At 32.7% G+C, this 15,321-nt stretch overlaps 1 protein-coding gene across 6 annotated transcripts in view; it reads left to right on the forward strand.

Annotated features, from left to right (window-relative positions):
• The window catches only part of LOC111051560, an 84,333-nt gene that overhangs the window by 59,856 nt on the left and 9,156 nt on the right, over nt 1-15,321 (forward strand). For 5 of the 6 annotated variants that reach the window (XM_039443034.1, XM_039443035.1, XM_039443033.1 and 2 more), the window contains 4 exons: nt 909-1,114; nt 2,015-2,205; nt 7,576-7,764; nt 9,651-9,852. In XM_039443034.1, coding sequence (XP_039298968.1) covers nt 909-1,114; nt 2,015-2,205; nt 7,576-7,764; nt 9,651-9,852 — 788 coding nt within the window. The remainder of the gene's footprint in view (nt 1-908; nt 1,115-2,014; nt 2,206-7,575; nt 7,765-9,650; nt 9,853-15,321) is intronic. The other variant, XM_039443037.1, reaches the window with a different exon arrangement.

A 15,321-nucleotide genomic window follows, 5' to 3' on the forward strand; every position in this document is an offset into this window, starting at 1 on the left:
CTTGCTTTACACATGAACACCGCTGATTGTCCTTTCAGAGACTAGTTTCAGTAACATTCCAAGTGACCAGCGTGCCACTACCAATTCAAATAACAAATAACTTAATAATTATTTATTTATTTTTTCTCCAACGGTTACACCAATTTTAACTCATTTCAAGTACAATGATGTGAGAGAATACAAAATAACAAGACATTAATAAATATAAAAGTAATATACATGCAATAATAATAGCATTACAAACTCAATAACCTTATCTTTGTAACACTGTGAATATCACAAAGAAAAATATTATTGATATATCATTCTCTATAGGAGCAACATGCACATCAAAGTTTTAACACGATATTTCAATTTTTACAATTATGTATCGTAAATTGGAACTGTAATAAAATACTAGCAATGCATTCCTTCAAATATTATTTTGTGCACTTTATCGAACAAATATTCTTATAGAACTGTCCACTTTCTTTTCCTAACTTAAACTTGAAAATAAAATAGTATTCACAGTGTACTTTTTCCAATCATCAAGACCTTATTCCATGCACTATATTGGTTTTGTTTAACCAATTCGTCATGCATTTTTCGCATAAATTCAACCACTCTCCGTTTTCAACTTACACTTGAAAATTACCTGTTACTGTATTCCTAGCTTCACTGCACTGTTGGTTTTACTCACTGCATTAATATTCCTCACAAAAAAAGGTGTTTCGTTCTCAATTTAATGAGTTTACTGCAGTTCTATTGTTAACATAACGTATGTGTTAAAATTTCCAAGTAAATCTGTTCATTCCAATAAAATCTAATTGAATTTTAGTATGAAGATTTTTACAGTGTATTTAATTTAACCTTGTCATAAAATGCCGATTTATAATATCATAAATTATCTGACTTTTTTAAATGTTCAGCAGGCTCACGACGTGATGAACTATTAGCCTTGGCTAGCCATATACCATTTCAAGATCAGACAATATCGTCAATATCGGAGAGACCTCAAATGCCTCTTCCTCAAGATATTGATCTTGTGGATGACAATGGTGCTATGCTGCAATCTATATCCGGGGAGTCGATTAACGATCACCTCAGCATAGATAAACAACATAAGTCGTTCAAGGTATGGTAAACTATTTCGATTATAATATTCATTTAATATAAATAATACTGTGTACATTATTTTGTATTTAATATTATTTCTATTTCAATACTAAACCGAATCCGTACATCCGCTAATTTTCATCTGATATTATTAATTACATCGTAAATATAAATATATTATATTTTTTTTAGTTCTATATATTTTAATATGAAATATATAATCGTCTTTTCTAACCAACAGTGTTTAGTCAGAGAAAATCAATTGCATAACAATGATCTGTTTTGAATGTTAATGGTTTTTACGTCAGACATAAAATACATACTAGTGGACTTGGTGGTCAATATCTGAATGTTTACTAAATAACAAGGTGCACATTTGTTTATGCCGGAGAACTGCCAATATACATAGGTTTATCATGAGTAGGATAATAAATTCAGTGAATATCTTTATTAGTCATTTTCAGCCAATAATTTCCCATTCGTTCATCCCAGTTATTATTTCCTTTCATATGTCTCCTTGTTTGAGAAAGTGTCCAAGAATAATACAATAATATCTGTCTAAACAATATTATAAAGGCGCCTTTCGTCCATATATTTGGTAGTATATTGGATAACCTAGCACCAAAAGCTACATAGCAATGTGTGATTTTGTGGTTTCATTGCAGAATTAAATTTTTCGTTGTAGAATTTCTCCATTCAACGTAGATTTCAATATTAATAATGTTTCTATTAGATTTTGTTTTTATAAATGAATCAATCACTATATAGTGGCTCCCATACATAGGAAGAATATCCTAGTGCTTGTAAACTCTCAATTTTTTAGTAAGGCAATAACATTTTATTAGATTTGATTTATTTTATGACAAGCCTTCCAATTTCAGCCTGTGATTAATTTCGGGTTTTTTCTCGTTGATTCTAGTTCGGAACGTCGTCTAGTCTGGGAAGTTATCAGAAGTCTTCAGCGGATCTAGCCGTTGATTACTTCCTCAAGAGCCTTGCACGTAACATGGACATGGATAATGAGGAAGGCGCTTCCAATTTAGATCCATCTAGTTCCCAAAGGTCTGCCTCAACTTGGGAAAAGAAGCGCTCCATAGATAAAGATAATATGTAAGTTTTCATCTAATTCATTTTCACTTAAATCACTATTTATTCACACTTATAATAATAAGCATTCTTAGTTTTTATATCTACGAATGGCATTCTTTTTTCTACCTCCGATTGGCCATAACTGAAAGACGAATGTATATAAACAAATAATTTTCTCACTAAAAGTTACTTACATGTTTATTACTGTTACTGTTATGATTACTCTTCAACAAAATTTCCGTGGAGACTACGACATTTACCATACCAGTGGACCAGCCTACCAAAACCGTCTTCATAAAATGCTGCCGCCAAAAACGTTTTAATTGGCTATTTTGGAACTCTTCCTAAGTTTAGAAGCTCTGCCCTCAAAGTCATGTCTTGAGTTTGGGGAGAAGGTATAAGTTAGTGGCCAAGTCAGGTTTGTTTGGCGGGCGATCGAAATTATGCCATTCGATTTGCTGAAGAAGCCATTTGGTTGCACCAGCACTGTGAGGCCGAATTGTCATGGGTCACGTATCGTTGCACCAGCACTGTGAGGCACAATTGTTTATCACAACATTTCCGCAAGTCATTTCAACTGACGCCTTTTAATTTCCGGCACCATTCAGCCCAACATCATCAATCATGACGTTTTCTACGTGAAATAGAATAATTCTTTGGTAGATTCATGTTGAACTATTGACCTTTTGCTTGCAAAAACGGATAACGCTATGCAAATAGCACTTGGCGAGAAACTCAAGTGAGGCGGTCATTTTTCGGGGTCTATAACTCGACAACAATTAACGATGTGACTGTACCGATCACAGAGCGTTTGGTGAGGTCACGCTGTTCAACTCTGTAAAAATCACTTTTTACCCCTATCGCTTTCTTGTGTCTTATGATGTGTGATCGGAGGTTGAAAAATGGCCTTCCTATATAAACTATATCGTTAATATTTTGCGACTTTTTATCAGAGAATAATCTAGAAAATTGAAATAAGTTTATCTATCCTATGAAGGCTCTGAAATCATTTTAATCAGCTGATGCCAAGCTTTTTATCTCTAGCTTTTATCTTTTTAGCTTTTTATCTTTTTTGATCTTACCGTTTCTGTAAAAATACAGATATAAACAGCTAATTAAAAGTGAATTGCTCATGTTCGCGGCGCGTATATCTGTACGCACCTTTAGCTGATTATACAAATACCGTGATTAAACAAATACGTTAGTTTCGGTCAATCATGATTCATATAACGCTGAGATATCATTGTAATTGTTGACAATATAAAAATCGAATAATTTGAAATCCTAACATTTTAGAACTTCGTATCAGTTTTGGTAATAATCCGCTCGTACTCCAGTACGAACCTTAATGACATATATGATAGTATAACATTACAATATTAACATACAAAAAAGAAAACAAAAGAAAATAATATCGCACTTCAAAAAATATTCACGATTCAGTAACTAATAAGATCAGAAGAGAACGATATTTGGGTTTGATTCCGGAAAGTTAGTAAAGGGGTATAGGATGAAAGATACATATAGAAAGAAAATACATATAGAAAGAGGAAACATTTGAAAAAAAAGAGAGTTAGTAGAGCTCAAAAATAATAATTTATTCATCAATTGAGCAGCATAATTTTTCACAAGATTTTTTTTTTAATGTATTGTAGCGGTCATAGACGGGCTCAAGGAATGGGTTTAGTCTATTGTACAATCTCATTGTTCTATTTAGGTAGGATTGAAATGGTGACCGGTTCTGACAAACGGTATTTGAAATAGCATATTAAGTCTTGGGATACTGCATGGAACATGGAAATTTAACAAATTGATGAAATCTGGCATGAATATATTATTATGTAGAATTTCATATAATAACATTAATGCTCTAATGGATCTTCTGGTTTTCAATTTTTGCACTTTAAATGTTGACCTTAAGGTTTCAGTGGAAAAAGCTATTGGACAAAATGTATTGTACTTTTTGAAATAGAGATACCTTAATAATTTATTTTGAATAATCTTCAAATCATTAACAGCAGTGCTCTGTGATGGCTCTCAAACAAGTGCTGCATACTCTAGTTTGCTCCTCACTGTTGCATTATAAATATTCAATATGACCTCACATCTAGTAAAGGGCTTACAATTACGAAAAATAAACCCTAGTGATCTATTGGACGAATTCATGACATGAGCCACATGATAGAACCATTAGTAAATTTCTTGACACAAAACAAAAATAGTTCAATTTTCAAGATTAGTGAGTACACTGAAACCTCTCGATAACTCTATAATTCGTAGTTTTGCCATCAAAAACACTGTAATTAGTATTCCCATAAAGATAAATACACTAATATGCCATAGTAACTGATAACTCCAGTAATGAGTTCATCGAAAATTATGCTACAGTAACTAATAACTCCAGTGATGAGGACACCGTAAATCACATCAACTGATGAAGTGAATTGGAAAAAGTATGTTGTGATTTATCATTAGTAAGCTGGAATATTAATTGCATGCAATTACCACTATTTACCCATTTATTCATAACAGCTAAAATGCTATTTGAGAATTATCACATAGACTGTTCTTAATGCCCCGAAACATATGACTTCAGCTGATTAATATACAACTTTTACATCAACTCGCTTCCGTTAATGTCTTTCTGCCTGTCTATTGTTTGTTTTCAACATAGCCTACACGTATTAGATAATACAACTTGTGATAGCAATACCTTCAACGTTATAGTAATTGGTATTATTAGTTTAGGGATTTTGAATTCTGATTGTGAATTATTTACCCATACGGAGTGAACTTTAAAGTTCTATGGATTCACATATAATAATATAACTAGAGACACCCTGGGTTAAAGAACTCGCTCATGAACAGTTGTATTGATCTCTGAAATCTTTTACAAGTATGTCAAATTAATATTTAACAATATTTTCTAATATCCATTCATAGAGGCTATAATATGAAATAATTATGGGTAATGATGGGATCAGTATCCATGATATAATTTTTTCGTATTTTGTTTTATCAGCCTCGATATTGCAGAGCTTGATATATAATTCGTCACCCTCCAAAATTCGTATTAAATGCTTGGTCCCGTAAGCTACAAATTATAGAGGTTCTACTGTGTTGAATGTAGTCGACTGGAAGGTTAATATACTCAAACATTGAGAATTTTGAATGTAATACAATTTTTCAGTATTGTTTTTCATTTTGAATGTCATTTTTAATCAGGGGCGCCATTTAGGGGGGAGGGGGGGCAGGGGGTCCTAGGCCCCCCTCAAGAATCAGATAAATAATGAAAATGCGGGTCTATCAAAACGAATCCTTTGAATCTCATAATGATTTAATACTTTTTTCAACAGCAGTAGTATAATTCCTTCCGCAGTATCAACAATGTAGCAAAATTGCCTTGAAAGTATGGATACGGGTACAGAGTAATAAAGAATATATTTTTCTCTGTGGTATAGTTTGTATATAGAATGGGTACACTTATTGATCAGGGCACAATAAGTGAGTTATTGCATAAATTTCAATGTGAGAATTAACAAGTTGCAAGATGTCACATTGATTCAATGTGGCAGAACCAAGATGGCAGACCAAAATTTTGAAGCTAACTACAGAATTTTTTTTTTTAATTTGAATAGAAATCCCAGTGGAGCCTACTGTCACATTACCTTTGAAAAAGGAACATTAAGCTGTTTTCCTATTAATATTACGCTGTATGCCTATGTGAATCCATAGAACTTCATAGGTTTCTCCGTATGGTTTAATGATTCAGAATCAAAATTCAAATTTTGTTAAATTAATAATACCAACGACATAGCAACTGCCATCACAATTTGTATCATTAATATTATGCGTATGCTACTGAAGGATAATCTTCAGGCAGACACACAGGAGCAAGCTATTTTATCTCATGTACTTTCAATGTTACTTTTATATCCTGAAAAAGGACGAAGAAAAGAGTAAAATATTTTGTTGTTCAACGAGATGTAAAAAGGTTCGAAGAGTGCGTGTTCAAAATTTGAAGCTGATCGATCAACTCTTTCTAAAGTTATTGTAGTGCATTCAAACAAACAAGCAAACCCACAGACTGGCAACAACTTTGAACTTGAGTAAAAAGTAAGAACTTGCTAACGCTCGTTCAACAAATATTATTGAGAGAACAACGGGCGGTATTATCATGTTGGGAGCACATAACTTGAAGGAGTCAAATTAGTCCAGTGTAGGGGATTGTATATTTTACAAGAGAGTGTGTTTCTGAGGGATATAGGCCTATAGTGAGAAAGTGAAGAAGAGAGGATTTAATTGAATTGCAGTTTTAGTTTTCTTGCACGGCCGGCCCTCTCTCACATTCAACCATCAACCCTCCAGTATGATGCTACATCAGCTATATTATACAATCCTATTCAGTGGAATGGGGGAATTCACAATATTACAAGCAATAGTTGATAGCAATGAATATTATTGACACAAAAAAATTTACAAATCTAGGCATGGGAAAGTCAAATTCAAGATAGGTTGAAGATAATATGTCTGAAGCATTGTATGAAATAATAACCAAACCCTGAGGGAGAAGAAAGGAGAGCATTAGCACACAACCGGGTAAGAGAGAGAGAGTGGAGAGAGTGTGTGTGTTTGTGTGTGTGTGAGAGAGAGAGAGAATGGCGCAGGAGTGATAGAGAGAGACTGAGGGAGGGAGAGAGAGAGAGTGAGAGAGGAAGATATAGAACTAAATAAGTTTGAGATAAGAGACAATGTCACGCAGGAGTATTGTCTAATGAATGGTCACACACACACACACCCTTTTCCAGTCATACTAAGTTATAAATAGAATATTTCCAAGAAAGTTTTTGACTACTGACACTCATTTATCAATTATTTAGTTATCATTATCAAGTATTATGTTCATTATTATCAATCTATTTTCATTCTGTCATTTTAGAACTGCGTACTATTATGTTCATTTATTATGTTTATATGAACTTCAATTTTTTAAAATTACGCATAGGTTTCTCCATTAATGGTGTTTCGAGTGTAATATTTGTGTTTTTATCCAGTTTTTCACCGTCAAAATTTTAAATTCTAAGTTTTTTTGTTTTTGAGTGAAAATTGAATAGGTTTCAAGAAAGTAGAATTGTATCCTTATTTCAGACTTTCAAATGTAATCTAAATTTGGGAGAGGAATAGTGCAAAGAGTATCCTTAGTTATTCTCTCCCGGTCAGTGCTTTCTTGTAAAAAATAATAAAAAATAAATAAATATGAGCATTTTAAATGATTTGCCTATTGTTCTTGTAGCGTTATGTCAAATAAAACTAATTTTGAACAATTCTTTTTTGTAATTGAAAATAATATGTAACTCGAACTGAGTTTGCGGTTGTTTCTTTTTTCAAAAGGTGGAAGCCTTGTTGTGCTGTAGCTGAAGATGGTCGATTTGAAATCAGTGAAATTCACGAGACAGGCCTCTACAACGATCCAAATGAATTTGATGGCGATGGTGACTCGAGGTCGCTGAAAAGGTCTCACTCGACTGGCGATTTGGTCATGAAAAGAGGACGTCTCGCTACTCGAGCCGATGAGCCCCGGTAATTCATTCATTCACTTATTTACATATTAATTTATTCCATTCATCCATAATTAACTGGTTATCATTAGGTCACTTATTTACTCATGCATTTATTAAATTTATCAATAATTATAGGCCTCTCCTACTACTGTACTCATGGAACCATAAATTAAATCTTCATTTAATAATTATTATCTATAATATTATGAATGATAATATAATTTCGTGATTATTTCTAATTAAATGAATTAACAGTTCCTTAATTTTTATGTATGTATTTTAGTTACGTGCAGTAGGTTATATCAATTTTTTGTATTTTGTTTTTGGCAAATAAATGAATTCAAAATTCAATTTTTGATAATTTATTTAATTTCATCACATGTAATATAATATAAATATTTAGAACGGTGTGAATAATATTAACGATTGCCTTATTATTTCTGTGTCTTATCATTTCAAAAATCGAAAAAATCACCCTATTTTTATAATTGTATCAATATTTAATAATATGTGCTTGTTATTTTTAGGCCTTTGCAAATTCAAACCGTGACATTACCATTTGCACATGAAGAGTGAAATATGTGTCTGAGTGTTTTTATGAATGTAGCTTCAAAATATTTTTCTGATACATGCAAATTATTTATAAAATAAAATCACGGTACCATTTTTTTTAAGAAGAGTGAAATATGTGTTTGAGTGTTTTTATGAATTTAGCTTCAATATATTTTTCTGGTACATGCAAATTATTCTATGAAATAAAATCACGGTACCATTTTTTTAAAAAGTATTTAATATAAAATAACAGATTGAAAACACAATGTGTTTTTACATAAAAAATGCAATTTTTATATTAAAAACTTTTCAAAAAAGTGTACTATGATATAAGTCAAAAACTTTTCAAAAAAAGGTACTATTATGTTATTATCTAAATAAATATAAGTAGCCCTGAATACATACATTTTTAGAAGACATGCGAATTAATAATGATTCAGCGATAGACAAAAATTGACTAAGGAACAGACCAGACCGGTTTGTAGCACCAGTTTCTAACAACCAGTAGTGGTTTTTGCAATGGCGGCGGATGAGTCTTCTGACGATTCGGTGGCTCGGGCATTGTAATTCTAATTCCAATATATCTATCTATTTTACAATAATAATACATTTATATCCGCAAAAAATTATACAAACAATACAGACAACTTGTCTGTACAATAAACAATAGAAAAGTAGTTATACGATACATGATAATGAAGAACTAAAATAACACAGATTAACACATCAGTATATGTGGATAAAATAAATTATAGTAATAATAATTATAATGATAAAGTCTCCTTCAAATACCCGCACTACAGAGTCATCTATAAACGCGGAAATAATCTATCATGCATGTGAATAAATCATGATGGTTTGTCTATTTATGATTTTTATCTATTTTATCCTATTCTATTCCTATCCTATTACATTATATTTTATTCTATCTATTTCATCGAATTTTATAATGTATCTAATTTAGTGAATCTAATTCAATGGAGCCGGCGGCAATACTATCTAGCGCGTAGACGGCTCCACATAATTATAGTTATAATCTATGATCAGCTGATTGATTGCTGGCTCTTGCCATGATATTATATATAATCATCCAAGTTCCATGATTGCTAAGGTTCATAACCTCAACATTAGCGACAATTTATTATTGTATTTATTGTTTTGTTGTATTATACTGCAGTTGTAGACAATATTTAGTATGGAATTCGAACGTGAAACTGCTTTGCTAAAGCAATAAAGTCGCGTTCTACGCTCTTAATATATAAATAGGTATTTGATTATGCTTCGAATATTGAATTATATCAAGTGTAAATGTTGTATTTGTTGGACTAAAAATTATTTGATTTGTAATTTCAGGTATCATCTGGATTCGGACCATTCCAGTCAGCATGATGACCGTCCAGAAGACCTTTCGAGACGTATCTTGGCTGTATCAGGCACTAATCGACACTCATTGACCCTACAAAGCTCAGCCGGCTCCGGATCCACCACCTGCTATGGTGGGCAGAGTAGCCTCGAAGATACCACAACTTCAGATTCTTTGAATGCTGATTTGGAGGTAATACTTATAGGTTACTAATCGTGGCTAATACTATTAATTTAAAACAGAAGCCTACCTTCAAAATATATCAACTACATGTCCCATAGTTCATAAAATACATGCCCCACTGTGAAACTTGTTTAGCAATCGGCAATGTCTTTGCCAAATAACTTCTACTGACTTTTTTGAGTAATAATTTATCTTCAGAGCTATAACTGTAGTAATAAATTTTCCAATCGAAGAATTACTGTTACTAATGCTTTTTCAACATCGGTTCTCACAAATTATTTATTTTCACAAGGTTCATTCTTATCCTTATATTCCTTTTCAAATAATCCAACACATACAACAAGATGTAGTAGAATATTTCGGTTACAGTCAAAACACTCACACCTAAAAATACATCCAAGTAGAAAACTGTAGTATCAATCATCTCATAGTTGTTGTATGGCTTGGTTCGAATTTTCGGATGGAAAGAATCGTCTCTAAAAACTATCTCTACTGTACGATCAGAAACGCTATCCCGGTCTGATTCAATCGATATCACCTTGTATTCAGTGGAATTACAAGACGGCAAACAACCACAAAAATTCATTGAGTTCTCGTAATGACTCTTTATGGCAACATCCAATGCACAGGAACTATTTTTATCGGAACATATGTATGTGGATTCATTGTGCGGCATGAAAAACAAAACACATCCACAATCATCCAATGCTTTTTTAGTGGAGCACTCTAGTAAACAATTTTGACGTGTGTAATATTGAAAGAAGTCCAATGATTTTTCGGTTGTATTGTAGCATTGACGGGAAGATGGAACTTTGTACAGGAAATCATTATCATTCGTGGGATATTCTACAATCAATTCAGGGTCGATGCTTACGCGAAAAGTATTCAATAGTTCAATACGGTGCCATCTCATCAATGGACTAGGAAAATCCCAAGGATTGTGGATTGTGAACATATGCGCACAGTCTCTTCCAATATAATGGTCTTTGCATTTTTCAGTGTCATTTGTGGCTGCTCGACCATTGCTGGATATGTTTCTTGCCACAAATGCAAATCGTTTGGATCCGTCCGACTCACTAGATTCACTTTAAACAAAGGAAACCCGTGAATTGTATCGGTGTTCAATTGATACGCGAATCCTTTGGATAGTTGCTCTCGTAGCTGTGAATCTTTTCGAAAATAATTTCTTACTGCATTAGGTCTGTATATTTTTGAAGGAGGTAGCATGTTGCAAGACAATCAGAGGCCTGTGAAGGTGAACGTTTGAAAGCAAAATTCATCCGACAAAATTGTTCGACATCCTTCAACAGTGAGATATTGAGGTTTTCAAGGTTTGAATCTGATATAACATATCTCTGTTCATTATTAATGTTATGTTGAGTTGAGTAGTTGACAGAGTAGTTCATAGAGTCGAGTAGAGAGTGGTACATGTTATCAAATGCTTCTCTTGTCATTCCTAAAATATCAACTATTTTGTACATAGGATCAAAATCTCCTGTGTTATTCATTAAAGATTTAACTCTCTCCTTTGACATTTTTAAAGAACCACAAAATGTGACAGCAGGAATCGGCAAAGTAGATATGTGTTGACTTGTATACGTCACTTCAATCGTACTTGGAGCTTCTTTCCATTGATAAATTTTCATTTTGTAAAATTCGTGTAACGAGATGACGAAAATTATTATAACTATAGACCAGAAACAACGCTCAATTATATGTTTGTTGGGATCACCTATGTATTTCACGCCATGCAGTGATGTATTTTCCAGAAATCCCTTGAAATGAGGGTTGATTTTCCTTCTTCTTCGTGTTGGATGTGAAGTTATAGGAGTTGACACGTCCATCACTATAAGCAACACAATTATCTGGATTCTGAACGTTCTACCAAAACATTGACAATTTACTATAATGTTGAAAACCTTTGCACCTCTACTAACTAATGGATAGAATGAATGTCACTCATTTTTAATCTAATTCTTTTGTAACCTCATTAATGTGAAAATATATTCTCTTTTTCATAACTTGCACTACAGAGATAGTGGAAATAACTCCATAGATAATGTTTGATAATTAAATTCAAAACATGCAGGTATTGACATGCACTCATTCTATGGGGATTTGCATAGGAAGTTTCATACGTCAAATTGAATTATCTCAATTTGAAAATACCCACTTTCAAGTTCAATCTTTTAATCAAGCTAAGTAATATTCAACTGATAAGCAGTATTATCAGCTATTAATTTTCCAATTAAACTTGGTAATATTAATAGGATATTTTATACAGAGTGGGTGAAAAGTCCGAGCACGGCTTAATGTCTCATACACAAAGATAATTTGACGGTGGGTGTGATCAAGGATCCTACTCAAATTGAAAAAACTACTTTACTATGACTTCAAAAATCTGGTCCGCCATCTTGGATCCGCCATTTTGAATGCAACTTTATTTTTTTAAATAGGAAGGTGGTCATGCGATACATGATTTCGATACGGAATTTCAAGGAAAAATGAATGGCGAAAACCGCACATGGATATCGCAAACCGTTCAGAAGATATTCACATTATCAATCAGTACCATGCAAATCAAAAATGAAATACATGAGTGGTAGATTAATAAAGTTAATATCTTCTAAACGGTTAGAGATATCGATGTGCGGTTTTCGCCATTCATTTTTTCTTGAAATTCCGTATCGAAATCATGTATCACATAACCACCTTCCTATTTAAAAAAATAAAGTTGCATTCAAAATGGCGGATCCAAGATGGCGGACCAGATTTTTAAAGTCATAGTAAAGTAGTATTTTCAATTCGAGTAACATCACTATTCTCACCCACCTTGGAATCAGTTCTTTTTATGAGATACTAAGCCGTTCTCAGACTTTTTTCTCTCTTTTCTGCTTTGAATAGTATTGATTAATAATGTGAATATTTCTGAAATTGTTTGAGATATCGATATGCGGTTCCCGCCATTCATTTTTTCTTGAAATTTCCTATCGAAATCATGTATCGCATGACCGACCACCTTCCTATTTCAAAGAATGAAGTTGGATCCAAGGTGGCGGACCAGATTTTTAAAGTCATTGTAAAGTAGTTTTTTGAATTTGAGTAGGATCCCCAATCACACCCACCGTCAAATTACCTTTGTGTATGAGATATTAAGCCGTTCTCGGACTTTTCACCCACCCTGTATAAGCTCTTTAGAATGAAGCAACTGCATGAAAACATGGCAATACCAATCTCAATCGAATGATTGTCACATGAGGAAGAAAAGGAATAGAAGAATAGAAGAGGAAGAATGGAAAAGCAGAAGAAGAATATGATGATTAAGAAAAACTGAAGTAATGTCTCTTATGATGTGTATTTTATGTTAGAGCATTGATTAGATCATCATAATTATTCTTATTATATTGAACTAGCAGGTAACCCGTGCTTCGCAAGGTCTATTTTAAAACTTGACGTAATGAAATCTAGAAGAATTGAAAATAGGCCTATAAGAATCCTCGGTTGATTAAGAATTTATAAGCAGCATTTCAAGTAAATCAGTCCAGTAGTTCAGACGTGATGATGTGTCAAACATTATTTTCCTATCCACTACACGTGTATACGTGTTTAAGCCAGTTCTTTCCTTTATTATAGTATAGAAGATGATAGATAGATGGATGATCTATCCATCATCTTCTATACTATAATAAAGGAAATGAATGAGAATAAATTTGAAAGGTTTGAGATATCGATGTGCGGTTTTCACGATACCTTTCCTCTGGAAATCCTGTATCGGAATCATGTATCATATGTCAAACCTTTCAATTAAAAAAAAAGAAGTTGGATTCAAAATGGCGGTTCCAAAATGACGGAAAAAATTTGGGTGCGACGGAAAACCTGTTTTTATCTTTCGAAAAGGATCCCCAATCATACATATCTTCTAATTTCCCTTTTCAGAGAAATGTTCTGCTGCTTCCTTACAACAACTGAAAGCATGACAAATAATTGAAAACTTGACAAACTGAAAACTTGATGTAATCAAATATTGGAGAATTTAAAACAGGTGTATAACCTATTTTTTTGCTCAGCTTGCCAAAATACCCCTCATTCCAATATTAAAATTTTCGACTGACTGTACAGTGAGTCAGTCATTCAGGGCTCAAATAATTTTGAAATTTTAATTAAATAAAAATGGAAGAGAATAATTCATTTATGTAAATATCAACACCTATATTCAAAGACATATTAACTGCATGCGTTTTCATATTGCCAATACATCATTGATAAAACTGTAGACGTTTATTTAGCACTTTGTCTAAGTGCTAAAAGCTGTTCTAGCTGAAAAATTAATAATCCATGCCACGTGTATGCCTAAACATTGCATTAGAAAAACGAAGTTTCAAAACTATGGGTCAGTTGCACGTACGTCTGTTAAATATGGACATAAACGCCAATTAACAAATCAGCGTTAGTTTTACGGATTCATTTCTGTTCCACAAAGATCGGTTACACTTTAATTCCGATTAAGTTTTTCAGTTAACTAACCAAGATTTTAACGGTTTCACAATCCGGCAACACTGTAATTTATCCGACAGTGATGTTATTAAAATTATTATTCTAAACAAATGGCAAAAAAGTGAGACTATGTTATTGAAGCGGTGACTATTTATTACGCATGCGCCATAAAAATGTTCTGTCTGTCGCCAGTGTCGTGCTATCTGCAATCGAACAAGATCGAAAACTAACCTCAAAAATCAGAATCTAATTTTGAATGCTAATATCAGCTAAATACTATTTTCTATTTTATTAAGGATGAAATGCATTCATATATTTACCTCATACTTTGAATTCTGTAGTTTTTTTACCAAAAACTAATTTTGGAAGACAGCTATCAGTAGGTACCTAATCGGCGTTAGTTGGATTTAATTCCCCGTGCATCGGTTAGCGCTAATCTCAATTAAAGTATAGCATTTTATCGCGATTAAACGTTAACCGACGTACGTGCAACTGGGAGAAAGTTTTTTCCAAACATATGTTTTTGAGATAATTTCGTTGAAGCAGCTGTTTCACATTCACCATAATATTATTATACAGAGTTTGTGAAAATGAAAATATTGATTAATTATAAAAATAATACTATTATTATATTTATAATAAAAATACTATCATTATTGTTAAAAATATTTATCAATTATCAAAACAATATTATTGAGGTCAAGTGGTATCAGGTAGGAAGCAATAATAGAAACAGATGTTCCTTTTTTAATTTCGACCATATGATTTGGTGATTTTTTTGTGAAATCGTATGCACCATTTATGGAATTTGAACATTAATTCTGAAAAATCTAGAAGGAAAATTGAAATTTGGGCTTCCTGGTGCACGAGATTGATATTTTTAGAAGCTATGTGCAGAATTTGGAGATCTAAATCATTCCCGTTTTTCCGGTATGCAATCCACAAGTTGACATGTTTTGATGCGAACAAACGAACAAACACAAC

This window comes from Nilaparvata lugens, chromosome X (genome assembly GCF_014356525.2).
Source record: "Nilaparvata lugens isolate BPH chromosome X, ASM1435652v1, whole genome shotgun sequence".
Taxonomy (NCBI): domain Eukaryota; kingdom Metazoa; phylum Arthropoda; class Insecta; order Hemiptera; family Delphacidae; genus Nilaparvata; species Nilaparvata lugens.